Source organism: Podarcis gaigeae, assembly GCF_964106915.1.
Source record: "Podarcis gaigeae genome assembly, chromosome: 1".
Lineage (NCBI taxonomy): Eukaryota > Metazoa > Chordata > Lepidosauria > Squamata > Lacertidae > Podarcis > Podarcis gaigeae.
This window is the reverse complement of record NC_139678.1, coordinates 48,696,676-48,724,614: the sequence shown is the minus strand read 5'-3', so window position 1 is coordinate 48,724,614 and position 27,939 is coordinate 48,696,676. Positions and strand designations below refer to the sequence as shown.

At 44.0% G+C, this 27,939-nt stretch overlaps 2 protein-coding genes across 8 annotated transcripts in view; one reads left to right on the top strand and one right to left on the bottom strand.

Moving 5' to 3' along the window:
• The window catches only part of ZFYVE26 (zinc finger FYVE-type containing 26), a 44,872-nt gene extending 41,358 nt beyond the window's left edge, over positions 1-3,514 (top strand). For all 5 annotated transcript variants that reach the window (XM_083746093.1, XM_083746091.1, XM_083746089.1 and 2 more), the window contains one exon: positions 960-3,514. In XM_083746093.1, the coding sequence (XP_083602219.1) occupies positions 960-1,169 (210 nt within the window). In that variant the 3' untranslated portion in view covers positions 1,170-3,514. The remainder of the gene's footprint in view (positions 1-959) is intronic.
• LOC310848553 (retinol dehydrogenase 12-like) lies at positions 3,498-16,314 on the bottom strand. 3 transcript variants are annotated; one of them, XM_083747731.1, is made up of 7 exons: positions 16,121-16,314; positions 11,513-11,631; positions 9,446-9,601; positions 8,638-8,742; positions 7,873-8,082; positions 6,357-6,546; positions 3,498-5,217 (listed from the first exon to the last, which is right to left on the bottom strand). In XM_083747731.1, exons 1-7 carry the CDS (start codon positions 16,198-16,200, stop codon positions 5,115-5,117), a joined length of 963 nt encoding a protein of 320 aa, XP_083603857.1. In that variant the 5' UTR covers positions 16,201-16,314; the 3' UTR covers positions 3,498-5,114. The 3 variants fall into 3 exon arrangements, with proteins under 3 accessions (XP_083603857.1, XP_083603858.1, XP_083603859.1); XM_083747732.1 differs by having other exon boundaries at positions 16,184-16,310; XM_083747733.1 differs by having other exon boundaries at positions 16,031-16,271.
• Between the last annotated feature and the right edge of the window lie 11,625 nt (positions 16,315-27,939).

Below are 27,939 nucleotides of genomic sequence, written 5' to 3'. Positions count from 1 at the left end.
AACTAAAATACTTGCTTTTCACAAATGAAACAGCATAGCTTTGTTCTATTTTTCAAATAGGGCTTCTCCAATAATGGATATTGAAACCCAAATTCTCTTAAATGAGCTTCATTCTTTTTATGCAATGGAAAAAATGGTAGGTTGAGTGGCTGATGGGGAATTTGGACCCTCCAGGCAATGTAGGGCTGTAATTCCATCAGCCAAAGGCAGTATAGTTAACAGGAGGACCTCAGATTCCCCACCCTTTGTTAAATAAACAATGAAAAGGAAAGATTTATAGTATACTTGAGACTAAAGCAATATCCATTCTGATCACTGGTTTCTCAATTCTAAAAGCTCCAGGCATAAATTGAATTTGTCCTAGCCAACTTCCCAGGCTGATCAGTATTGAGATTTATTTTAAGATTTGGTAATTAATGCATTCCAGTTCCTGATCAACAGAGCAGCCATGCCAGCTGTTCCAATACTTGGAATCGTCCCAACCATGTGTGTATACTGTTGTTCTAGGGACCCAGCCAATGCTTTTTGGCTCTGATTCAAAACTCCTATTCCACTCACATAAGGTTTGTGGAGGTTTGTCTCCCTTAGAGAAAGGTTGTGGTTCAATGACAGAGCACACGCTTTGCATTCAAAAGATCCAAACCTCACCATCTTCACGTAGGGCTCCCCTGCCTGAAACCTTGGAGAACTGCTGCTAGGCAGTGTTGAGGACACCGAATTAGGTGCATCAGTGGTCTGACTCTTCTCTCTATTCCCTGTGTTTTTACCGATTCCCACGTCCAGCTGCAATCACATCCCATGCTTTTCTGGAGGATTCCCCCAGCCTTCAAGCAGATTGGCAAGGGAGAGGGTGGAAGTGTACGGGGCTATACCAGGAAACTAGTGAGAGAGCCACATCCTGTTAAGTAGAAATCCAATTGCAGAAGTAAGAATCCCACCCTTTTCTCTCTCCGTTTCAGATCCAAGCATATCTGAAATGCCACAAGCTGCGTTCCGCTTACCTGGTCTCAGTGAGACAAGAAAACGCTCGCGCTGTGCAGTTGGTCCTGCATGTACGGCAGTTGGCTGAGGATAGTGGGGAAGATGTCGTGCAAGCCATCTGCAGCCAGTGGCTTTCAGTGCACCACACCAAGCCAAGAAGCTGGCTCACTCAGGGCTCCAAGAAGTGACTTCCAGCAAGCGTATCATTGTTGGCGGTTTGCTTTTTTATAAAGGGAAGGCTCTGCATTGTGTTGGTAAGATCAGATCAGCTTAGTCTATGTATGGCGGCAGGTTGGAAAGGAGCTGCTCCAATGCCTCTTCCGAAAAGGAAAAGACTGCTGACTAAAAGTGCCAATCATGTCCTGATGACAACCAACTATCTCTACCTCAGGGTGTTCTCTCTCTTTCTCCCCACCGCCCAGCACAACCTAAAAATGTTAATGTTTCAGTCTTTCATCAACCATATTCTCCTGTGCTGCTATCAGTACATGTATGCCCTGGGCATTGTTTTATTAATTTAGAACCCACATTGGTTAAATCTAGTTTGGAACCTATCTTGTGATTCTGCTAAAGCAAAACTGTATCACAGGCAAATCTGTATAAAGAGATAGTAATGTGGGTTTTGAATTTTGGAATATGTAGCAGATGCATCTCTAGGATTTGCTTTTGTACAGGTATGTGCTGTTTCTCCTATAGGTATTGGAAAGCAATGGGAAATTCTTATGAGGAAGAAGCTTCCTTTCCTGTTTCGAGAAACACACAAGTTTGCTGAGATGCACTTTGTCCTGCTGCTAATTGACAGATACTAGGATAGCCTAATTCCTGGAGGAAACTTTACTTGTACCACTGGTCAGTTGTAAGATCCTTAAACTGGTTTGATATGTGAAATTTGGAAACAAGTTCCAATTGTTAAAACTGCTATCTGTGGACTTAGCAAAGCTTTTTATGACATGTGCATAGCGTGAAAATTATTGTAAAAAATTGTCCTCTCTGTTGTAGAAAATACACCTCCAGCGGGTGGTTGATTTAATTATATTTTCTCACAAGTCTTTAATGATCTTTAATTCTTTAATTCTTTAATGATCTATTCATTGCCCCAAACCAACTTTGCAGAACAGTAGACATTTAGATGGAGTGAAATAACTATTGTGTGTATATGTGAACTAACTGGAGCGAGTGCAGAGTAGCAGCTTAGGCCAAGCAATTATAGGGGTGAGATAGTTGTGCAAGCTTGGAATCTGTTTGCCACAAATCTTTCAATAAAGTTGCCTCTGTAGCAGCAACTTTAAGCAGCTGCTGTTAGCCAGAAGCACTCAATGAAAGCCACAATGTCTTGCTGTAAGTATGAGTAGCAATGGAGCTGTGCATAATTCTGCACATTGCCATGTGATGCAATCAATGTATAAAGTTAAATAGTAAATAGAATCCAGAGAGGAAGTTGCCCCCACAGCTACTTAGAGCGTGGTCTAGACCCATCGGGAGTCTGGACTGATTCTAAATGTAATGCCCAGTACCTGGTTTTTGTCATCCCATTCGCTAATTACCTGTCTATCCTGCTGTCTTTCCCGTTACCACAATTGGAAGCATAATTTGCAGTGGGCTTTAAAATTCCTTTTAAATCTAAGGCAGGGCATCCAGCTAAAACCCCTCAACTCAGTTGATGGGGCCCATCCGTTTCTGTGAAAAGGGAACCTAATTGATTACAAGGGGGTGTGGGAATTGAATTGTAGGTGATGTCGCTGCACTAAAGTGATGGTAAGTTAACGGCTGTGCCATGATGCACAATCAGTCCATAAGCATACTTAATTGTTTACACCTTAAAACACTCGGGTTTTTAAGGTTAATATCGTCCTTTCCTGCTAACTTTAACTTTAACATGGTTGACCTTTATTTATGGGTTTTAGCATTACATCATAGCCACAAATGTTAGGAACAATTAGCTCATGGGATTTGGTGTCCAGAAATAGCTTGCAGCTTAAGTTATATACATTCAGCTTTCAAGTTCTTCCACCTCCTCGGTCTTGAAGATTATCCTATTAGGAATTTAAGGCTTACAAAAGCCGCTTTTCTGTCTGTCAGAACTGAATTTCTACTGGGCTTCAGAAGAACGTGATGTGACTGTACGTGGTATTGATCAGTTTTCTCATGGGAAAGCATTTGGGGGGGTGGAGAAAAGCACTAATTCTATATACAGTATTTTAAGTTGCTATACATCTCTGATTCCCTTGCCTGTCTCTTACATACATCTTCACAGGAGAAACAATAGACCCTGCTATGGTGAAGATTCTAGACTAATTCTGTGTTCCCTTTTGCACTGTACTCTATGCACTTTACATTGTTTGCAACTCAAAATTCCTTAGTGGCTCACTCTAAGGTGTTTTTTTCCACCAGCAAAACCTGTCCTATAAATTGCCCTGCCTCATAAATACTGGTGTTGATGAGATGAAACCTTCTGATGAACAAATGTTGACCCTTGATGAGAGATGAACTTCTGTCCATAATGAACAGGAATAAAGCATATTTTGTCAATTTATTTCATTTAGTTTAACTTTGACAAACGTTGGGATTTTGTATTAAATTACATTAAATTAAATCCTAGAGATCAATGTTTAAAAGCAAAGACAGAGCAGTGCAAGTTTGAATGTTTAATTTAGTCAGTGTATTGAGACATGTCCAGTGCTGAATGCCAAACTGAAACTTCCAGCCAAAGAAAATGGACTTTGCATTACTTTAAGTAACATTTTTCCTGTAAGCCAACTTGAGGTCACAGCACCAAACATTTATGCAGAATCTGACTCCTTGTAAAAGTTATCTGTCCAACAACTAAATACTCAAAAGGTATGCTGCTGGGTTTATTTCTCATTTTCCCTCAGAAAATTAAGAATACCATGCCCACCCCATGGCTCTATTGTTCTGACAAAGGGCTGTTAGATACTAACAAAGCACTTACATTATACAAAATAATGGTATGATCAATTTACAGCTAAGCTCCCTACTGTAATACCAAGATATCTACCAGGGCACCCACCAAGCTTTTTTTAACCCAGAGAGAATTAAAGTTATTTCATGCTTTCCCCCATGCTGTCTGTTTAGGCCCCCCTACCACTTTGATTGGTTCATTCTTCTTTTCAGGGTCCACTAGCCATTCTCCCCACGGACAACATTCAATTAAATAGTTCTAATTATACACTAGCAGCCCAAAGTTGTGTTGACACCAAGAAGAGAGCGGGAGCAAGAAATGTCTGTACCCAAGTACAAGAGGCAATTTGGTCATGGGGCAGGAAATCAAAACAGATTTTAAAGAACTGATTTAAGAAGAGAGGCTGGCCTTCTCTGCATTGGTGGGAATTGGCTGGTTGACTAGAAAATGGGAGGCTTAAAGCAAGAGTTTTGGAGCTCAGAATACACATACCTTGTACTTACTGATTTGAGCAAGCAACTCCTATCTTCATCTCAGCAGCTTGCCTTATGTGGAGTGTTTTATGGCTAGCAGCCATTTTGTGATATCCTCACAACTCAAGTTCAAAAGTGTAATTGGACCCCAAATCTACAGGGAAGTTAAACCTATGTGTTTAAACTCAACTTGCCCTGAACTGAACTGGCCTCAACTAGCTATCATGTAATGCTTCCAGAAACAATACTTCATTTGCAGGTCTAAACCTCTCAATGCACCATTCTGATCACATTTTATGTTCCAGAGGCCAGCAAAAAGCTGGCTTCTCATAAAAGATAAAGTAGCAGTACAAGCAAGTATCTACTATAGCAGGATTGACAGATCTCAGTTAACCTCCATCAGGAACCTAAATGTAATAGTGATTAACTTATCAAACAAATCAACACTGAGGAGTGAGAGACTAGGTACAAACGCATTCTTGCATTTTGGCAACTCCTCCTTCCATATTTATGCATCAAACCAAGAGGAGGATGGCTGTTCTCATGTTGGAAACCAGAGCATGCTGATAGCTGTGTTGTGTATATGAAAGCCTTGAATGGCTTACTTTATAATAAACAAAATTCAAAACATGGATATCAAATGACCATGTAGGAGCTGCATCCTTCAGCTCTGACAGTTTGCCTTTTCCAAGAAATAACTCACTAGGCATGTACAACTCTAGGGAAAGATCACCCCTCGTTCAGTCCCAATGGATGCCCAATAGTTCACAGCTGACGTCCCACAGCTTCTTCGCTGTTTCTTCATTGCGTCCTTGAGGAGATACATATGCTGGTTTGCAGTCACTGTCACATAAAGGAAAGTTTCTATTAGGAATTCAGGATGGCATAATCGAAAGCTGTGGTTAGCAAATATGAAAAAAACACAAAACCATCAGGTTAGAACCCTTCTCATCTCCCTATGTGCAGAGTGATTTTATAAGGAGTGGAAACAAAACAGTCAGCTCCCACCTACAGTCTGAATTGGAGCAGCTTAGGGAAGCAGGTGTGTGAAAATCCATGCTCAAGTCTCCATGCCTTGAGTCTTCTCATCTGGCACAAGTTTATAGCAGTCTGCACTTTCCCTAAATGTAGCCTCTACTTCCTGCAAACATAATAGTTGGTGTAGCTGCTATGTATTCAGCTCAGTGGTATCTTTGCATCTCCATGCTGCATTAGAACCTACCTCTACCTTTTGAAGAGCTGAGACATCACACACCTTAATACCCAATACTATGATGGAATTCCTCAGCCAGCCTGATTTAAGAAGCATGAAGTAAATGCCTTTGGACTACATATCCCCAGCTACATTAAGAACCCAGGGCAGGGAGGGCTGTACACATAGCTCCCAAATATGGATCGCCACCAGCATCACTGGTTAAAGCAGTCTTTCCCAACCTGCAGCCTTCCAAATGATAGTAGACTACAACTCCCAGTATCCCTGACCATTCACTATGCTGACTGGGGCTGATGGAAACTGGGAGTCTTAGCACCAACTCAAGAGACCAGGTTGGGCAAAGCTGGGTTAAGCACAGATGTAGTGCAGAACACATGGTCAACAATGGCTCTGAGATCACCATTCATTTAGTCAAGGGTGCCAGTTTTGACGCCCAGCCCTTTCCAAGAGAAAGTTGGTGCTGCCCATATGATACTGCTAACTATTAGCAGTCTACTATCATGCACACAGCTAGATTGGGGCCCTCCCTTCTCTACAAGAGATGTAGGCATTAGAAAAATCCATCCCTGATAGGTAATTTTTTTGCATTTTTTTCTGTGGCTCAAAAGGAGTCCAGCTTGTTCTGGTTGCAATCTGACTCATTCTGTTGACATTGTTCTCCCAAGCCTCGTGACGTTGCTTAGCACTGAAGACATCCTTGAGATCTGGATTAAACCATTGTTTCCCCACTCTGCAACCCAATGCCAGTTCTTCCACAGCCTCAACTCACCTGAAATACTTCCCACTCACTGATTCCAGCTCCTCTGCCACTGCACAATACACACTGGTTTGGGCTCCTTCCGCCGGTGTCTTCAAGAAGAAAGACGACCTTTTCCATACAGTATCTAATATAGTTGAATGGCGGGATAATTCAGAAGAGACTGTTCCAGGATGCAGGACATTTACAGTGACGCCAGTGCCTACAAGGGAGGAATCATGCGTGCTTTAGAAAAGCATTTTGGAAGCAGGCACATAAACCAACATAAAAAGCAAAATGGATCCCTTCTTTTGTTTGTCTGAATTGCCACAGAACAAATAAGATTAGTTTGCACCTGGAAATGAAAACACAAGTATTTCTCATGTGTCTATATAAAAAGGTACTTTTAACGGTACTGATACGACACACAATCTATTGCCACTGGCTGTCGCTTGCTCCTGAAAACAAACAAGCACACACACACACACACACACCAGGTACAACCCTAAGGTATACTTCCTTGGAACTATTTAGTGGGTAGAGCCTTTGCCAAAAAAGTCCCTGGTGCCAAAATGTGCTGCTGTCTTTTTGAAGGTGCAGTTCAATCCCATCAATCATTGACTGGGATTAAGTCCAATGTGTTCCATACGACTGCAATCCAACAACAACAATAACAATAATAATTTATTATTTATACCCCGCCCATCTGGCTGGGTTTCCCCAGCCACTCTGGGCAGCTTCCAACAAAACACTAAAATACCTGGGTGGCCAGGTCAGGAAGCACACAGCATCAGCTTCTGACACAACCATCAACAGCCAGACAGAGATGTTGGGCAGCTTCTCTCCCACCTTCCTGGGGCTGTTGAAGATCTGTGTGCTCTGAAGGCAGGCAGAAGTGAGAGAACTCAGGCTAGGGAGCAGACGCAACATCAGCTCCCAGTTGGCCTTGGAGGGCTCTGTCACCTTGAATTTTATACGGTGCATTTGTTCTAGTGTTTTAAAGTTATAAACCACCTTGGCAGAAAGGCACCATGCAACTTGCACAAAGAAACAAGTACATAAATAAAACTCAAGTGTACTTAGGACGGCAACTATAGAGCACCTATAGACTGCTGCAGTATGTCTTCCCTTTGATTTCAGCTCACAATCTGCACTGTCTAATAGTTAGCAGTATCATATGGGCAGCACCAACTTTCTCTTGGAAAGGGCTGGGCGTCAAAACTGGCACCCTTGACTAAATGAATGGTGATCTCAGAGCCATTGTTGACCATGTGTTCTGCACTACATCTGTGCTTAACCCAGCTTTGCCCAACCTGGTCTCTTGAGTTGGTGCTAAGACTCCCAGTTTCCATCAGCCCCAGTCAGCATAGTGAATGGTCAGGGATCCTTGAACAAATATTTCAGAAAACTGAGACATCGTCTGCAAAGGTCGCTCTTTTAAACCTCCCTCCTCCCCAAAACAATCGCAGTTTTCCACCATACAAAGTCACACTAAGCTCTTTTTAAGATGAGATTATGAACAAAAGGCCGCTACATGCTTCCAGCTCACCTTGAAGTCGTCTGGCCAACTCCCGGGTAAAGAGAATATTGGCCAGCTTGCTATGACAGTATGCCAGGCCCCGATTGTAGGACTTCTCGCCCTGGAGGTCATGGAAGCGAATCCTCCCACCATGATGGGCCAGTGAGGATACATTGACTATGCGTGCTGGTGCAGACTGCTTCAGGCAGTCTATCAACAGGAATGTTAAAAGGAAGTGCCCTGGAAGAGAAATGGCGAAGGAAGCTTTGGATGCAATTCTACCCAGGATGCAGCAAAAACTCTTTTTAATGTTACAGGAATGTTGCTCGGTATGACAAACAGGACACAAAAGCCAAATGAAGTAAAAATCCCCAAAGACGGAGATTCCTCCAGAGAAGTTCTGTGGGTGGCAATACCAGGTCCCAAAAGTTATTTAGGACTGGAGATGTAACAGTGTAACCAAAATGCTCAAGGTGATGGGAGTATGAAATCAGGGACAAAGTATTTTAGTAATTATAACAGGCAATTTCAGCTCCCATCACACATACAATGGGGTAAATGTATGTTCAAGTCATGACAAAGAGGTAAAATTTCTAGATTCCCTAAATGGGTGTGTGTCCTGGAACAGTTGGTGATGGAACCAACCAGAGGGAAATCAAACCTTAACTTAATCTTTAGTAGTGCCTGGGACCTGACGAGATAGGACAGTACTGTTAGCCAACTAGAAACATTCCAAAAAATTATTAATGTAAAAAGGGCAAACCCATTCACCCAACCCACACCTCAGGACCTTACCCAGGTGGTTGACTCCTAGATGCATCTCAAAGCCATCGGCTGTCTTGGAGTACGGGCACAGCATAACCCCTGCATTGTTAATGAGGATATGGAGTTCTTTCTCCTCTACAAGAAAGCACATGAAATAGGAAAACCAAGATAAAACCCTAGTGACAGCACAACACATTCTGCCTCATGGCTGTCAGCTTAACTCCTGTTTTGCAGTTTCTCCCATGATTCATTAGTCTTGCAGACTGCCTCAGAGCATGGGTCTACATGTACGAGGACAGGTTGTGCAATAACTTTGAACAGTGGCCTGACGCAATATAGGAAGTTTTATTTCCAGTCACAGGCAAACTGAATTTCTGATTACCTCAAACCTAACAGTCTTGTTTTACAGTGTCAGATGTCATGGTAAGACTGAAATCCTATACATTTTTACCTGGGTGTTAAGTCCCATTAAACTCAACATAACTTGCATAGGATTGTGCTGTTGGAATCCAAGTCTCTGAACAACCAGAGAAATGTTTCTATCATACACAGTGAAGCAAAATATTTGAGGAAAAGCAACTGATTTCAAATAAGGGTTGAAACAGTTAGTAGAGCGTGAGAATCTTAATCTCGGTTTGATAAGTCAGAGCTGCCAATAAACCACAAAACCAGGTTTGGACATAAGACAATTATGGCTTTGCTCTAGTTAGTACAGCAGCAGGAGGACCAGGGAAGGAGCAAGGGGCTCACATTTTTTATTCCATGCTTGTTCATTCTTGCCAAGCCATACTTTGGCTTAGCATTACATGCAAACACGACCAAGGAGTCTCAAACGTACCTTTGAGGAAATTCTCAGCAAATTCTCGAATCGACTTGGTGTCTGCCAAGTCCAGTTTCTTTGCCGTAACCTGCTGATTCCCTGTCGTGGTCCGGATTTCACAGGCTGCTGTTTCTGCCTTTGCCATATCTCTGCAGGCGAGGATGACTTTGGCACCTGCAAAAAGGAAAAGCAGGGAATTAATGAACAACACAAAGGTAGAAACTATGTGGCTCAAAGAGGTTCCAGGTAAATGACTCAAGTCCCATCCTTAGAATTGCAACAGATTTTCAATATTATGTTGAACAGGACCAGCAATAAAATGATGCCATTTGTTCAGATCTCTAGCCAGTCAGTTGCACCTCTGAGGGTGGGTGTTGTACTTTATGTGTGTTTAATGGTTTACAGTGCTGTTTTATAGGGTTACTTACTTGCTTTTTAATAGTTATATTTATTGTATATTCTTTGTCATATCTGTTCAAATCTATGCTGTGAGTCGCCTTGAGAAAGGCAGAATATAAGGGAATAAGAAGGCTTCGGACCTTGTTCCAAAACAAACTATTAATTTACAGCTTTAGTAAGGTGAAGAAAACAGTTTTTGTGCAAACCATTTTAAGGAGGGGAGCCTAGTTTTACAATTGGGGGGGGGGGTTAGCTATAAGAGCAAATAAAAATAAACAGCCATACCTATTCTAGCGTCCCCCCTCACAAAGCCAATACTTTGCCATTTGTAACCTCAGTTCAGTTTCTGGGTTGTCCCCCTTAACTTTTTAACATCTAGTCAATCAGAGGAAGAGCTAATTCCTGGTAATGTTTCTATTTCTCCTTTACTGCCAAATCTGAAGGCCAAACCTTTGGCACTCCTGTACAGAACAGCCTCTAAAACCAAACAGGAACCATTTTACTAAACTAAACTAAGCACAAAATGGCTGTTAAGTCCCATTCCTTCCCCCACTGGATCTCAGCTAAATACTGGTTGTGCTTCATGGAAAAGGGATAAAATATTTTCTATCAAGGAAGGCTACAATATATACATAGTCTCAAGTGTTGTGTCTCAAGGATAGAAGGACACATTTCACCTCAAGGGCTGGTGAAGTGCATGGGGAGGAGTCCCGAGGGCCAGTTATAAAACCTTGGAAGGCTGTGTTTGTAGGAGTGCAAATATCCAGAGTGTGGGGTCAGGTGGGATTACTATGAGAAAATATAAAATATGCATCAAGCCATTGTGTCCACGATGAATGCATTGTGTTGACTGGGTTTGATACATTGACAATAATTTCTGATCAAATCCCACAACCCTCTGCATCTCTAGCCATTTCCTCTACTGCCCATTTCTCTTGCTTGACAAGTCACGTACACACTTAGACAGGCAGGTGTCCTGGGTCATCAAAGACAGTGGGCAGTTTCTTTGATGTAGCTTTTCTGATATGTTAATCTTAGGATGTTAATTTTTGGGCCAGGAAGCAAATCTCACCTGAAGGTGATAATGATCGCTGTCCTCCTGGCCATCCTTCTTATCATGTATATTGCTTGTTTATCACCTCCGGGGTTGCCAAATGCACTCCTTTGTAGTTCTGTTCTTTATTTACCCCAGAAGTGCATGCTTTATTAGTTTTGGTAGTTTAACTTTGTCCCCACGTGGGGTTTGTTGTAATGCTCAGAAGAAATCTGATTGGTTCTTATGAACAATCTGTAAAAAGTTCTTTTGTGAATAAAACAACCTGGGCCAGAGAGTGGAGGGAGAGATTATTATACACACCCTTCCCAGGGTCTTGCTGGTTCAAGCCTCTGTGTGTATTCTTATTAATCAGAGTTCAATCCTTCCTTTACTTTGGGAACGCCTCATGTGTTCGTCTCCCAGTGCTTCCCACATCACACCAGCAAACATGAGAACAAAGTCTTCTGGCCAAATTAAATCTTCAGCACAGATAGTGCTCAAGGCTGCAAACCTAATTGCACTCACCAGGTAGTAAGCCCCACTGAATTTAATACATGGTTAGGATTGCCCTTTTTATTATCCCTCCTGCATGCCTTGTGAAAGGCTTGTCACAGGAGAAAACTGCTGGTGGGTGGGGATAAGTAACTTGCCTCTTCCTGCAAGGTCTCGGGCAGTTTCCTTCCCAATGCCGGTGTTGGCCCCTGTGATCACAACAACCTTCCCATTGAGCTTCGCGGCAGACTTGCACACTCCTCCTGCAATAAACTTCCTACAAAAATAAGGACACATCAGTCAATCACAGATTCAATGAATGTGGCAAACTGCTACTTTATTTACATGTTAAATATGCACAGTCAAGTCTATGCTATGAAAATGACTGAGAAAAGTTCACCTCCATAATTCTAAAACAACAACAAAAAGGTGAAGCAAGACCACAACCTTTATATCTCAAGTAGAAAGGCCCAGAAGTAGAAAGAAGATAATTGCTTACTAGACAGCTCTGCAGGTGCCTATTGGAATGACAGACCCTTCCCTCATATGCAGATGTAAAGAAAACACTCTTCACAATTTCTCTCCAGATTTGCTTTGAATGGCCCGTTTTCTAATTAGACTTTTCTGATTGCACCTACAGGCCACACTTTAACTGTTGATGATGGGGAGAGGGACTGTCGCTTATTTTTCTAACTTGTGTGTGACCAATATACATTAGCAATCCTAAACACACACACATACACAGCCACATGGAAGTCACTTCTCTGGGACACAATCCCACACCATCAGGAGCCATGTAAGCATATCATAGCCACCTTGAGAAGGTATCAGTTGGGTGGAAAGACCCACTTTATCAGCCTCACTTAGATAGTTGTGATATTCCACTTAGAGATGTGAGATCACATCATACCATGCCACTAGGATAGTGTGAAGGGGGACAGGTCTGCCATCTTGCTTTTGTGTGGCATTATTACCTCCATCCCTTCTTGGCATTACTGATAAATTGCCCCTTTGTCTCTACACAATTAATTGGATCCTGTTCCTCACAGTGGTTAAGTGTGGGGCTTCCATTGCTTGCTTCCTATAATTGTTTAATTACAAAATATTGCTATTTCACACTAAAGGGGGGGATAAAATTAATTTAAAAGCTAATAGGACCCCTGCCCCCACCACCCAAAACACACACATACTGGGAACAGAAACCAAATAATTATGGGGCAATTAGTCAGTAATGCCAGCCTATACTTAACTGGAGTTATTCATTTTTTTAATTTTTTTAATAAGATATTTATTGAGATTTTACAAAAAGCAAAAGTTTACAGAATAAAAAGAAAACATGTAAGAAGGAAAAAATAAGAAAAAGTTCAAAAATTACAAAAATACATAAAAAAGAAAAAAGAGAAAAGAAAAATAAAAAATAAAAATTACAAAATAAAAAGAAAAATTAAAAACAAATCCATTTTTTCGTAACTTTAAACTCATTTGCTTGTTTCATTGACCTCCTCACACCTCCCCTTTTTGTATTCCCATTTACATAATCAAATCAGCAAATCCTTACCCTCTTTCATTTATCTTAACTCTAAATCTTAACATAGTATAACTATATATTTTCATATATTATCAATCCATTTTTACATAATTCTTGTTAACTTTGTTGCTAATGCCACTTATTTTCAATCCAACATCATTTTAACATTCATTAATTTTACAATATTTCCGCAAATAGTCTTTAAATTTCTTCCAATCTTCTTCCACCAGCTCTTCTCCCAGGTCTCGGATTCTGCCAGTCATTTCCGCCAATTCCATATAGTCCATCACCTTCATCTGCCACTCTTCCAGGGTGGGTAGATCTTGTGTCTTCCAATACTTTGCGATGAGTATTCTTGCTGCTGTTGTAGTGTACATAAAGAAAGTTCTATCCTTCTTTAACACCAATTGGCCGACCATGCCCAGGAGAAAGGCCTCTGGTTTCTTCAGGAAGGTATATTTAAATACCTTTTTCATTTCATTATAGATCATCTCCCAGAAAGCCTTAATCTTTGGGCACGTCCACCAAAGGTGGAAGAATGTACCTTCATTTTCTTTACATTTCCAACATTTATTGTCGGGCAAATGATATATTTTTGCAAGTTGACTGGTGTCATGTACCACCTGTATATCATTTTCATAATATTCTCTCTTAAGGCATTACATGCCGTAAATTTCATACCAGTGGTCCACAACTGTTCCCAGTCAGCAAACATAATGTTATGTCCAACATCTTGTGCCCATTTAATCATAGCAGATTTAACCGTTTCATCCTGCGTGTTCCATTTTAACAGCAAGTTATACATTCTTGAAAGTATCTTAGTTTTGGGATCTAACGGTTCTGTTTCCAATTTTGATTTTTCCACCTGAAAGCCAATTTTTTTGTCCAAATTATAGGCCTCTCTTATTTGATAATAATGAAGCCAGTCTCGCACTTTGTCTTTTAATTTCTCAAAACTCTGCAATTTCAATTTGTCTCCTTCTTGTTCCAAAATTTCCCAATATTTCGGCCAATTGGCCTCCATATTGAGCTTTTTCTGAGCCTTTGCTTCCATCGGTGACAACCACCTTGGGTTTTTATTTTCAAGTAGGTCTTTATATCTTATCCAGACATTAAACTTAACTGGAGTTATTCAAGGAAGAAGCCATAAGGAGAAATTTTCTTAACAAAAGCTGCTGGGGAGCATCTGGTGAATAAGGCTTCTTTTTATAACATCTACTCAGAAAACTCAGCCAATGGGATGGGAACTAATATAGTATCATATTCAGTGTTGCATGGAACCAATACAGCCCAACCAATACTTGGTAGGTTTTGTTCTTCGTTGTTTATAAAGATTTTTAATCTTCACAGTTATCACATTGAAGCAAGAATTGGTTTAACAAGTTTATACCAATTCTTGCCTCGAGATTCTTGACTGAAGCTGAATCCTAACAAGACAGAGATGCTGTGGGTTGGTGGTTCTAGTGCCTTGTAAGAGACCAGTTCTGAACTGGGTCACACTCCCCATGAGCTTAGGAGTACTCTTTGATCCAGATGTTACCACTGGAGGCCCAAGTAGCATCAATGCCACAGAGCACCTATGTCCAACTTCAGGTGGTTTGCCAGCTATGGCCGTGCCTGGAGAGTGACATCCCAGCCACAGTAATCCATGCTCGGGTAGCCTCCAGCTTAGATTGTATTTTACATCAGTTGCAACTGCCAGAGAACAGAGCGTTTGGATAAAGCTGCTTGGAATCATATAACACTGGTTCTGAAGAGTTTGTTCTGGCTGCCTATATGCTACTGTGCAAATTCAATGTTTTAGTACTTATGTACAGAGCCCTGAAATTATGACTCAGTTATTTGAAGGAGCACCTCTTTTGGTATTCTTCTGCCCAGCATTTAAGATCTGCTGGGTGACTCCTTCTAGTCACTGAGTAATGGGTGCTTTGGCTTTCACAGTGGAAGTCCAGATTTTCTATTTCTAAAAAGCATTTCTATATCACCATAACATAAAATATCACACAGATGTGGAATGTTCTTCCCTGGTGCAACACAGTTCACCTTTCAGCATAAGCTGAAAACCCATTTCTTCCTCCGCAGCCCCCCATTGGCTCCCCTGATCAAAGAAAACCTTATTATCAGCTACCAGAAAGCTATGTCCTTGTTTTTTTACAGTGTTAGAACATTCACACACACACACACACAATGCAAACATAACAGACAACTGAATGAAAGGTAAATTAAGTTGGTTTTAGAACATTCTTGGGTAATGTTTGATGTTTTATTGTTTTAATATTCTGTTGGGAGCCATCCAGAGTTGCGGGCAACCCAGTCAGATGGGCGACATAGAAATAATAAAATTATTATTACTATTATAAGGTATAATTAGTATTAGCAGTGTTTTTCCAGTTTTATTCGGTTTTTATCCCTTGAGTTCTTAGACCCTCCCCCACATGGATCTTTAAAACTTTTAATGTAAAAACTTTCTAACAGAAGATTGTGGGAATCTTACACAGTGGGTAGGAACAGTTACCCAAGGAAAATACAAAGACAGGATCATTTTATTCCAAGACCTTTGACAGCCTCCTAATCAGTTAACTGGTTCAGGGAATTATATAAAGTAGTGCCCGAAGATACCCTGTCTCTTTCATTTGTACTTTAGGATGTGACTAGGAATCCTCTCCACAATACATTTTAAAATTACAGCAGTTTTTCCTGTCAGTAAACCTCAGAGATGGAAAATCTGCATTCACTTAATTTCCACCTGTCCCTTATCTGTTGAACTTTAACTTTAGTTAGAACATGGTAGCCACGTTTCCACCTTCCCACCCTGCTTCTTGAATTTCATAAAATCAAGTTATTTGCTGCAGTTGTGTCCCACCCCACCCCGGAAAAGCATATTTAAAGGCTAAGATAAAGGAAATCCAGAGAAATACAAAAATAAGAAAATAAACTGAATAGCCAATAGGGGAATGGAAAGACAGGAGTTTATGACAAAAGCATTTAAGAAATGAATGGATTAGGTGAAAAACAGACAAATTTCGAAAAAGTAGGGGGAAACAGCCAAAACAGTAAGTGAAGGAAGAAACAGGCGTTAAGACAGAAATATTTAACAACTAAACCGGTGTCAAAAGGAGATTTTTAGTTTTGAAATCTGCCATATAACCTCATCACGTCGAAGCTCATTTAGCACAAGGAAGTTGTTGCAGAGGCAGGAGCTGAAAAGGCTGCAAGTCTAAGCCCACCAATCACAGACCTGAAGATAGGAGCAACCACAAATACTAGGAGGGGGACAGATGCGAAAAGCGCCAGCACGGACCCCACGAAGCCGAACATCGTCGCCTCTCCGCCGACTCCGGCTCTCGCAGCAAGAACCTCCCAGCGACGCGCGAAGCCGCACAGGAGCAGGCGGAAAGGAGAAGCGTGAGCGCAGAGTGCTGGGATTGGCGGGAGGGAGAGAGAGAGCGAGATGGGGCGGGGCGGGGCAGAGAAGGGGCGGGGCGAGATCCTATTCATTGGTGCGCCCTAGAGATAGGAAAGAAATACAACCACACTCAATCTAAGCTTCCGGTAAGCGCCCGAAGCTACGTTTTAAAGGCACTTCTGTGGTAAAAACTCCGTGTGTTTTGCATTGGAAGCCGACTTGATAGTCTTTGTTTATTTGCAAGCATTTCTTCTCAGTACTGGTGCCACCTAGTGCCGGATTTACTTATAAGCTAAACAAGCTATAGTTTAAGCGCGGAGGGAGGTGGGGGTTAAAGGGGAAAAAAATGGATATACATTTCCAAAATATAAGATAAAAAAATAAAACCTACGTACAGCAACAGTGTTTTGTGTTGTGTAGGCTCCTATGGTGTAAGTAATGGGGCCCGCCTGATAGCCTGCTCCCTAAAATATCACTTGGTTTGCTCATTTCTATATATAGGGTGCCTACATTCTGCATGGACTGGTTGCATGGCAACATGTGCAAATGGTTTAGATACCTATTAGGTCCATAAATTACCATATAGCATATAAAGTAAAGGTAAAGGGACCCCTGACCATTAGGTCCAGTTGTGACCAAATGGAGTTGTGGCGCTCATCTTGCTTTATTGGCCGGGGGAGCCGGCGTACAGTTTCCGGGTCATGTGGCCAGCATGACTAAGACGCTTCTGGCAAACCAGAGCAGCGCATGGAAACGCCGTTTAGCTTCCCGCCGGAGTGGTACCTATTTATCTACTTGCACTTTTTGGGGTGCTTTCGAACTGCTAGGTTGGCAGGAGCAGGGACCCACAGCGCCACCCGTGTAAATTACCATATAGCATATATTCAACACAAAAAACAGTGACAATTTGTAGTTGACAAAGGACAGCCGGACATATAAAGGCCCCAATACCTTCAGTACCTGACTCCGTTGGTTGCCTTTTGCAGTAAAAGGTAACGTAAAAGGTAACCCACTCCCCACTCTGAAAAGTGCACCGGAAAGTGAAGAGTTAAGTATTGGAGTGGAAGTTCCATCAGTCTTCAAGGGAAGCCATAGACAGAAGAAAAGTGAAGACTGGCCTTTCCGTTGTCTGACAATGAGGCACCTTCGTTGCGGCATTGCATTCCATTGGCTTCCCTTGCAGCTGCTTTTACTCTTAGAAAAGCATTGGATGAGCAAAGAAAAACCTGTAAACTGAGCAGTGTGTGAGAGGATACATTTGCTAAATCTCCAAGCACTGGGTGAAAGAGGTTATTATTATTTTTGCTCTCACAAATGCAGCTTGTGTCCCGCCTTTCCCAAACTGCATTTCCCCGAGTGCATGGGATTAAAGGTTTCCAACTGTATTCCTAGACATTATACTGGAATTATAGATTATTTTTGTTTCCTCATTCATTTCCAGCATCTTATTTATTGTAATCGCATCCACATCATGTTAGGGTTTCCATATTTTGAAGAGCAAAAAAAGAGGACACTATGGAGACTCTCTACTATATACCCCTACTATACCCCTACTATATGTATGCTATAGAAGCTCTGATATATTGCGGGGGGGGGGGTTGCAGGAAGAGAGAGGAGGAAAGCAAGTATTTAACCACCACTTATATCTGTATCTCATTCAGAAAGTATAGCCAGAGACATTTTGGCAAATTTAACAAATCCACTGGGACAGAAAATTTCCTCCCAAAAAAGAGAATGTGTCCTAAAAAAAGAGAACACATAATAATAATAATAATAATAATAATAATAATAATAATAATAATAATATTTTATTTATACCCCCCCAATCTAGCCGAGTTTCCCCCACCACTCTGGGCAGCTTCCAATCGAGTGTTAAAAACAATGCAGCATTAAATATTAAAAACTTCCCTAAACAGGGCTGCCTTCAGATGTCTTTTAAAGAGAAGATAGCTGCTTATTTCCTTCACATCTGATGGGAGGGTGTTCCACAGGGTGGACGCCACTACATTTTATGTGTTTTACATTTCCAACGTGTTTTATCTCCAGTCTTGTGCATTTTTTCCAGTTTTACAGGTGTGATGTACCATCTGTACATCATTTTTTCCATATTTTCTCTAAGTGCCGTACAAGCTGTGAATTTCATTCCTTTATTCTAAAGTCTCGCCCAACTGTCATATTCTAAATTATATCCAAAATCTATCGCCCATTTTACCATTACTTCTTTTATCTCTTCATCTTTGGTATCCCATTCTAGTAACTGGTTATACATTTTGGATAGAAGTTTAGATTTACCTTCTAATATTTCTACCTGGTATCTGGATTTTTTTTCATTCATCCCTGCCTTTTTATCTTCAGTCCACAGAGCATTAATTTGGTGAAATTGGAGCCAACCTGTTAATTTAATCTTTATCTCTTCATATGATCTGATTTTCCATCCTTTTTCTGTTCTTACTAGAAGATCTTCATAAATCCATCTTTCACCTTCTGTGTTTATTTTTTTAACTGTTAAGATGTCTGTCAGGGAACTGCCATCAGAACGAGAGACGGAGGCAGGACCACCCAGCGATGCCGGAGAGGGGACGAGCAGGGGGGAAGGATTTCAACGTAACACCCATAGAGAAGAGAGGGAGAGGGAGGAATTGGTGACAGGGCTCCAAGACCCTTCCCCCGACGATAGTGGAGAGAGCGCTGGGACGCCCCTGCCTTCCCCTTACTTGCGCAGACGCGTTCCGCGCAGGGAACATAGGAGGAGACTCGGGGTCAAACAGCTTTTATGCTGGAAGAGGTTCAAGAGACGCCCACTCTCGGATTCTGCAAGTGACTAACAGGTCACGGAGGGCGAGCTCCGACCCTGGGCATGGTTGGGGCAAGCAAGCTAACTGAACTGAAGTAAGGTTACGCACAAGTAACCCCTAACAACCATTACAGCAATCCGAGAGTCTCTGTTGTTACTTGTGCGCAAGCAGTGGAAACATGAGCCAGACTGGAGGCGCCGGGGCAGCGGAGCCAGCTGCGGGGGCACAGGACCTACTAAAGAGGAACCAAGAGCTGGAACGGCATGTGGCACTGCTGATGGCGAGGCTGGACGAGAGGCGCACCCAGGACGCGCAGGTTAGACCTAGACCTTAGAAGGTGCCAGGACTAGTACACAAATTTTTTGGGGGGGAGCCCCAGAAATATAATGGATTCTGAACAGAAATAGAGTATGCCTTGCAGCTGCAGCATGATGACTTTGCTGACGAAGCAGCGCAAGTGGCGTATATCGTGGGGCACCTTGAGGGCAGTGTGAGGGAATGGGTTAGACCCCTAATGGCCTCGCAGAACCCCGCCATGAAGGACGTTCGGAAGTTTCTTCAGGCAATGGACGCGATGTATTCTAGCCAATTGGGGGAAAGCGTTACCCAAAGGGAGCTGCTGAGATGCAAGCAGGGGGAACTTTCCGTGAGAGACTACTGGTCCCGCTTTGCGATGCTAATACACCGGCTCGGATGGGATCTAGATAGCCCTCCCATACGGATGCTGTTTGAGGAGGGGTTGTCCCCAACCGTTAAAGATGAGCTCTCCCGCGCGCCCCGCCCGGAGACTCTGGATCAGCTGACGAAGGCAGCGCTGGCGATAGGCGCTCGCCAAGAAGCGCGCGCTTTGGAAAGGCAGGAAGGGAGGGGAGAGCGCCACTCTGACTACCGCATTCTGGAGATGCCTAAGCTGCCCGCCGATGACGTAGTGCCCATGGAAATCGATGGAGCGCAGGCGCGCAAGGTTTCTGGCGCCAACCAAGGAGGCAAAAGGGAGGGAAAGGCTGGGAAAAGCACCAAAAAGTGTTTCCTCTGCCAACGGCCAGGACACTTTGCCAGGGTCTGTCCTCAAAGAAAGGCTTGGCAAGGGATGGTGGGAGCCGCTGGAAGCGAGGAGGAGGGGGCAGAGGAAAAGGTGCAGGGAAACGACAGCGCTTGACTGCCCACAGGGGGGCACAGCAGCCAAGTGAACAGATAACAGAAGTGCCCCAACCGGACCCACCCAAGGTTTCTATAGCGATAGAGGTGGTGCTAGAACTCCCAAATGGACACCCAGTCAAGGTGAAAGCAATGCTGGACTCAGGCAGCTCCTGTATTTTTTTTAGTAAGGAGTTTGCATTGGAGCACCAGATCCACCTGCTGCCACTTGATTTCCCGCTCCAAGTGACCACGATAGAGGGGAGGGAGCTGCTGGGAGGGGAAGTGACAGATCAAACCCCACCTATGAGAATGAGTGCTTCCAGGCACACAGAGACCATTGCCTTTCACGTGGCCACACTGGCGGGACCTCCGATAATACTGGGCATGAGTTGGCTAGTGCTACATGATCCAGTGGTAGCCTGGCACCAACGGACAGTCACCTTCGGGTCGGCACACTGTTTGGAACACTGTCTAGGAGGGGTGAAACCCAGGGTGAGGTTGGCCAGAGTGGCAGCAACTACACTGAAGCAGAGAGCGGACGTGCCACCACAGTACGTGGATTTACAGGAAGTCTTCAGTGAGAGGGAAGCGGACAAGCTGCCGCCACATAGGCCCTTCGACTGCCAGATCAACCTGCTCCCTGGGGCGCAGCTACCGGTGGGTAAGCTGTATGCCATGTTGGACAGAGAGGTGCAGGAGTTGCGAGACTTTATTGACAAAAACCTTAAGAGGGGGTTCATAAGGGAATCTAAGGCAGTGGGGGGCAGCCCTGTGTTTTTTGTGGACAAGAAAAACACGGATCAGCTGAGGCTTGTAGTTGACTTTCGAAGCTTGAACCTTGTATCGGAACCCGTGACCTTCCCAATGCCGAGAATTGATGATATTCTGACTAGGGTGAGGAAGGGCAAGATCTTCACCAAGCTGGACCTCCGGGGAGCATACAATCTGATTAGAATAAGGAAGGGGGACGAATGGAAAACCACCATGTTCATCCCCCTAGGGGCCTTTGAGTACCTAGTCATGCCATTTGGACTACAATCGGGCTCAGCCTGTTTTCAAAGCTTCATGCACCATGTGCTGGGACCCCTGCTGTACAAAAACTGTGTAGCATTTCTGGACGACGTACTGATCTATTCGGACAATGAAAAGCAGCATATCCAGGACGTCAGGAAGTGCTGAAGAGGCTACTAGAGCACCAATTGTGGGTCAAGCTGGAAAAGTGCCAATTTCACGCCCGTGAGGTGGAATTCCTGGGATACAAGTTGTCGGACAAAGGACTTGCCATGGACCCTGGCAAGGTGCAGGCAGTGCTGGAATGGAAGGCCCCTAAGACCTGGAAGGATGTGCAGAGGTTCCTCGGGTTCAGCAACTTCTACCGGAAGTTCATCAAGAACTTCGCCCACTTGACCGCACCCATCACGGATTGTCTCAGTAGCAAGAAGAAGTTAGTCTGGACGGAAAGTGCCCAAAGGTCCTTCGAAAAACTAAAGAAGGCGTTCGCCTCGGAGGAACAGCTCCTGCACGTGGATCTGCAGAAGCCGATGAGGCTGGAGACCGACGCATCAGACAGAGCTATTGGAGCAGTGTTGCTACAGCCGGGACGGAGCCAACACACCTGGAGGCCGTGCGCCTTCTTCTCAGGGAAACTGAACAAATCGGAGCATAACTTCACGGTGTATGATCGCGAACTGTTAGCTATTTATGCAGCGTTTCGGCAGTGGAGACATCTCCTAATAGGGGCACAGCACAAGATTCAGGTTTGCACGGATCATAAGAACCTGGAATATTGGAGAACAGCTCGAGTGTTCAACCAGAGACAGATTCGATGGGCACAGGAGTTCTCCAAGTTCAACTTTGAGATCAAGTACGTGCCGGGGGAAGAGAACGTGAGGGCAGACGCGCTGTCACGGAAGCCCGAGTATACGGAAGGAGAAGGACCGCCGGAAGCTCGACACGTGTTTCCTGAGGAACGATGGGTTTGCGGGGGAGCGTTGGTTGGGAAACGAGAACTAACCGAGCTGATTCGCCAGGACAAATTCGCCCAAACCAGAATCAGGGAACTCAGGGGAACGGGGGGAGATCAAGGAGGCTTTGAGGAGAGGGAAGGACTGCTGTATTACAGGGGAGCAATGTATGTGCCCGGGGAAGCCCTGCGAGAAAGGGTTCTCAGACAGCTTCATGACAACCCAACAGCGGGGCACTTTGGGCAACACAAAACCATGTTACTGGTTACGAGGCAATTCTGGTGGCCAAGGGTGAGGGAAGATGTACGAGAGTATGTACGGGGGTGTGACCGCTGCCAACGGGCCAAGGGAGAGAGGGCGGCCCCGGCGGGGTTACTGGAGCCCTTACCCACACCGGGAAGACCATGGGGAGAGGTGTCGATCGATTTCATGACCGATTTACCCAAATCTAGAGGGAAGACAGCAGTCATGGTAGTAGTAGATCTGCTAACCAAAATGTGCCATTTTATAGCGTGCTCACATGCAGAAGACCTTCTTAAACGAGCAATGCAAAGAAATAGAGGAAAGCAATAGAATGGGAAGAACCAGAGATCTGTTCAAGAAAATTGGAGATATGAAAGGAACATTTCGTACAAAGATTTCCATAATAAAGGACAAAAGTGGAAAGGACCTAACAGAAGCAGAAGACATCAAGAAGAGGTGGCAAGAATACACAGAGGAATTATACCAGAAAGAAATGGATGTCTCGTATACCCCAGGTAGTGTGGTTGCTGACCTTGAGCCAGACATCCTGGAAAGTGAAGTCAAATGGGCCTTAGAAAGCACTGCAAATAACAAGGCCAATGGAAGTGATGGTATTCCAGCTGAACTATTTAAAATTTTAAAAGATGATGCTGTTAAGGTGCTACACTCAATATGCCAGCAAGTTTGGAAAACTCAGCAGTGGCCAGAAGATTGGAGAAGATCAGTCTACATCCCAATCCCAAAGAAGGGCAGTGCCAAGGAATGCTCCATCTACCGCACAATTGCACTCATTTCACATGCTAGCAAGGTTATGCTTAAAATTCTACAAGGAAGGCTCAAGCAGTATGTGGACCGAGAACTCCCAGAAGTGCAAGCTGGATTTAGAAGAGGCAGAGGAACCAGAGACCAAATTGCAAACATGCGCTGGATTGTGGAGAAAGCTAGAGAGTTCCAGAAAGACATCTACGTCTGCTTCATTGACTATGCAAAAGCCTTTGACTGTGTCAACCACGGCAAACTATGGCAAGTTCTTAAAGAAATGGGAGTGCCAGATCACCTCATCTGTCTCCTGATAAATCTCTATGTGGGACAAGAAGCTACAGTTAGAACTGGATATGGAACAACTGATTGGTTCAAAATTGGGAAAGGAGTACGACAAGGCTGTATTTTGTCTCCCTGCTTATTTAACTTATATGCAGAATTCATCATGCGAAAGGCTGGGCTGGATGAATCCCTAGCCGGAATTAAGATAGCCGGAAGAAATATCAACAACCTCAGATATGCAGATGACACAACCTTGATGGCAGAAAGTGAGGAGGAATTAAATAACCTTTTAATGAGGGTGAAAGAGGAGAGCGCAAAATATGGTCTGAAGCTCAACATCAAAAAAACGAAGATCATGGCCACTGGTCCCATCACCTCCTGGCAAATAGAAGGGGAAGAAATGGAGGTAGTGAGAGATTTTACTTTCTTGGGCTCAATGATCACTGCAGATGGTGACAGCAGCCACGAAATTAAAAGACGCCTGCTTCTTGGGAGAAGGGCAATGACAGGCCTAGACAGCATCTTGAGAAGTAGAGACATCACCTTGCCAACAAAGGTTCGTATAGTTAAAGCTATGGTTTTCCCAGTAGTGATGTATGGAAGTGAGAGCTGGACCATAAAGAAGGCTGATCGCCGAAGAATTGATGCTTTTGAATTATGGTGCTGGAGGAGACTCTTGAGAGTCCCATGGACTGCAAGAAGATCAAACCTCTCCATACTGAAGGAAATCAACCCTGAGTGCTCACTGGAAGGACAGATTGTGAAGCTGAGGCTCCAGTACTTTGGCCACCTCATGAGAAGAGAAGACTCCCTGGAGAAGACCCTGATGTTGGGAAAGATGGAGGGCACAAGGAGAAGGGGACGGCAGAGGACGAGATGGTTGGATAGTGTTTTCGAGGTTACCAGCATGAGTTTGACCAAACTGCGGGAGGCAGTGGAGGACAGAGGTGCCTGGCGTTCTCTGGTCCATGGGGTCACGAAGAGTCGGACACGACTAAACGACTAAACAACAACAACACATGCAGTAACGGCAGAGGAAACTGCCCGGTTGTTTGTGGATCACATTTTCAGGTTGCATGGAGCTCCGACGAGGGTTATCTCCGACCGGGGGAAACAATTTACCTCGAGGTTCTGGAGGAAACTCATGAGCTTATTGCAGGTGGAAGTGGGATTCTCGACGGCAAGACACCTGGAGACCAACGGGCAAGCAGAGAGGGCGAATAGCATTTTACAGAAATATCTACGCTGCTACATCAACGAGAGACAGAACGATTGGGTAGAGAAGCTAGCACTAGCGGAGTTTGCGTATAACAACGCTGAGCATGTGTCCACGGGGATGAGCCCGTTCATGGCTAATTATGGGTTGCACCCCAGGGCTTTTCCTGGGAGAGGGGAGGAAGGGTGGAGCGTGCCCGCCGCAGAGCAGTTTGTGGAAGAAATGGAAGCTCTGCACCAGCAGCTTAAGATGAACCTGGATAGGGCCAAGGAAGTGTACAAAAGACAAGCAGACAAACGCCGCAGGGAAGGGGAGACCATTAGGGTGGGGGACCGGGTGTGGTTATCCACACAAGGCTTACCTTTCAAGGGCGGGTGTAAGAAACTGAGGCCAAGACGGCTGGGACCATTTGAGGTGACCCACCAAGTTAACCCGGTGGCGTTCCGGCTCAAGTTGCCAGACAGCATGAAGATCCACCCGGTATTTCATAGGTCACTGCTCTCACCGTACAGAGGGGAGCGGAGGGTCCGGGAGGCAGGAGGGGAAGGGCTCACCCATCCACTAATGGAAGAGAGGGAACGCCACCACGAGGTAATGGAGATCCTGGATTCGCACTGGCGAGGGCGGCAGGTGGAGTACCTAGTGGCTTGGGAGGGGGAACCAGAGTCAGAAAACATGTGGGTGCCTGCAGGGGAACTAGATGATGGATATCTGGTGGAAGAGTTCCACAACAGGTATCCGAGGAAGCCCAAACCCCTCGGGAGATTCTGGGAGGAGCAATTTGCCACCACCGACGAGGAGGAGGAGGATTTCGTGGGTTTTCCGGCTTCCCAGGGGGAAGGAGGAGAATCGTCAGGAGAGGAGGAGTCAGATGGGGAAGTCCAGACCGTGAGAAATTGGAGCAGGTGGGAAGCGGTGTTTGAGTCCACGGACGACGACAGCAGCTCCTTTCGGGGGTTCCCGGCATCATCGGCTGAAGAAGGGGACAAGGTCCCGTCACAGGGTCAGGCCGGGGGTGAAGGGGGTCCTGGGGAGGAGGTGGATGTCAGGGAACTGCCATCAGAACGAGAGACGGAGGCAGGACCACCCAGCGATGCCGGAGAGGGGACGAGCAGGGGGGAAGGATTTCAACGTAACACCCATAGAGAAGAGAGGGAGAGAGAGGAATTGGTGACAGGGCTCCAAGACCCTTCCCCCGACGATAGTGGAGAGAGCGCTGGGACGCCCCTGCCTTCCCCTTACTTGCGCAGACGCGTTCCGCGCAGAGAACATAGGAGGAGACTTGGGGTCAAACAGCTTTTATTCTGGAAGAGGTTCAAGAGACGCCCACTCTCGGATTCTGCAAGTGACTAACAGGTCACGGAGGGCGAGCTCCGACCCTGGGCATGGTTGGGGCAAGCAAGCTAACTGAACTGAAGTAAGGTTACGCACAAGTAACCCCTAACAACCATTACAATGTCAATTGGTGATAACCACCAGGGAGTGTTTCTTTCGAGCAGCTTTTTATTTTTCTCCCATACCTCAAGCAGTGGCCCTCTAATAATATGGTTAGAGAATCCTTTATGGACCTTTTCTTTATTGTACCACAGATATGCATGCCATCCAAATCTGATGTTAAAACCTTCTAAGTCCAGGAAATCTGTGTTCTTCATAACAATCCATTATTTGATCCAACAAAGGCACGAGGCTTCATAATATAATCTCAGATTTGGAACCGCAAATCCTCCTGTCTCTTCGGTCCGTGAGTAATTTAAATTTAATTCTCTGTCTTTTCCCCTGCCAAATAAATTTCGAGAGAGTTTTTTGCCAATCTTTAAATACTGAGGTTCCCCTAATTACTGGAATATTTTGGAATAAAAACAGCAGTTTCGGCAGTATATTCATCTTAATTGCCGCAATTCTTCCAGGCCATGAGAGTTTTATCCTGTTCCAAGTATCTAAGTCCTTTTTTATTTCTTTCCAGGTGTTTGTATAATTATCTTCCATTAAGTTTATGTTTTTCATGGTTAACCATATTCCCAGGTATTTTACCTTTTTTACCACTTTAATCCCAGTCTGTGACTCAAGATGGTTTCTTAAATCTTCCTTCATGTTCTTAGTCATCATTTTGGTTTTTGTTTTATTTAGCTTAAAGCTGGATAACTTTCCAAATTCCTCTAATAATTCTAACACTTTACCAACACTTTTTTGTGGATCTTCTAACGATAACATCAAATCATCAGCGTATGCTTTCAGTTTATATTCTTTTACACCAATTCTAATTCCACGTATCTCTGATATTTTCCTTATCTTATTCGCAATTATTTCTAGCACCATTATAAACAAAAGAGGTGACAGAGGGCACCCCTGTCTTGTACCCTTCGAGATTTCAAATGAGTCAGTTAAGTTATTATTGATTATCAGTTTAGCTCCAACTCATAAGAGCTGGGGCAGAATTGATCAAATCTGGGTTTCAAGAGAACTCCTTGATGCTGTCTCTGACCTCTAGTTGCAAGAATCTTCAAAAGAAACAATTTGGACGAGATAAATTGCACATGCTTCAAGGAAAAAGGGGGAGTAAAGACTGCTGACAGAAGAGATCTCTGATAACAAGACAAGAATAAAATATGATAAGATACGTCAAGATACGGTACGGCAAATGACTGAGGGGGGAGGGGGGAAACCTTCCTTTCCTTTTTTATGTGATTTAACAAGAATCCCCTCCCTTAATGAATGAGTTAGAAATGTCGTTTTAAGGACTTAAGCTGTGGATTTAAGGCTGTGTGGAGATAAACTTTCGAACCAAAGCAATGTTTCAAAACGAAGCTGGAAAGTTAAGAGTTTTGGAATGACGCAGTTTGCCATTTTGGGAGGCATTGGAGCTCTTGAGTCTGGGAGGAGAAAGAGAGAAATAGAGCTGTTTACATATCGTGGATTAACTCCTCGGTGGGACTTGAGAGGATAAATGCCTAACTTATGATGGAAAGTGCGATGTTATATACGAAGGAGATACATGGAAACCATCTGGACTTAGATTGGAAGAACGGGAAATTCACACAGGATTATTATATTTGCTTATCGGCTTAAGGAGACCAACAGAAGAGATCGTAAAAGAAAAAGAGAAACTATATGATGTGGAAACACCAATATAAGACTGGATAGAATTATGAACTTTGTTTGGACTGATTGGGACTGATTTGGACATTAACGCAGTAATAAGAAGATGATTTGAATCCCCCTTTCGATCTTGAAGTATGGGTTCCCCCAACA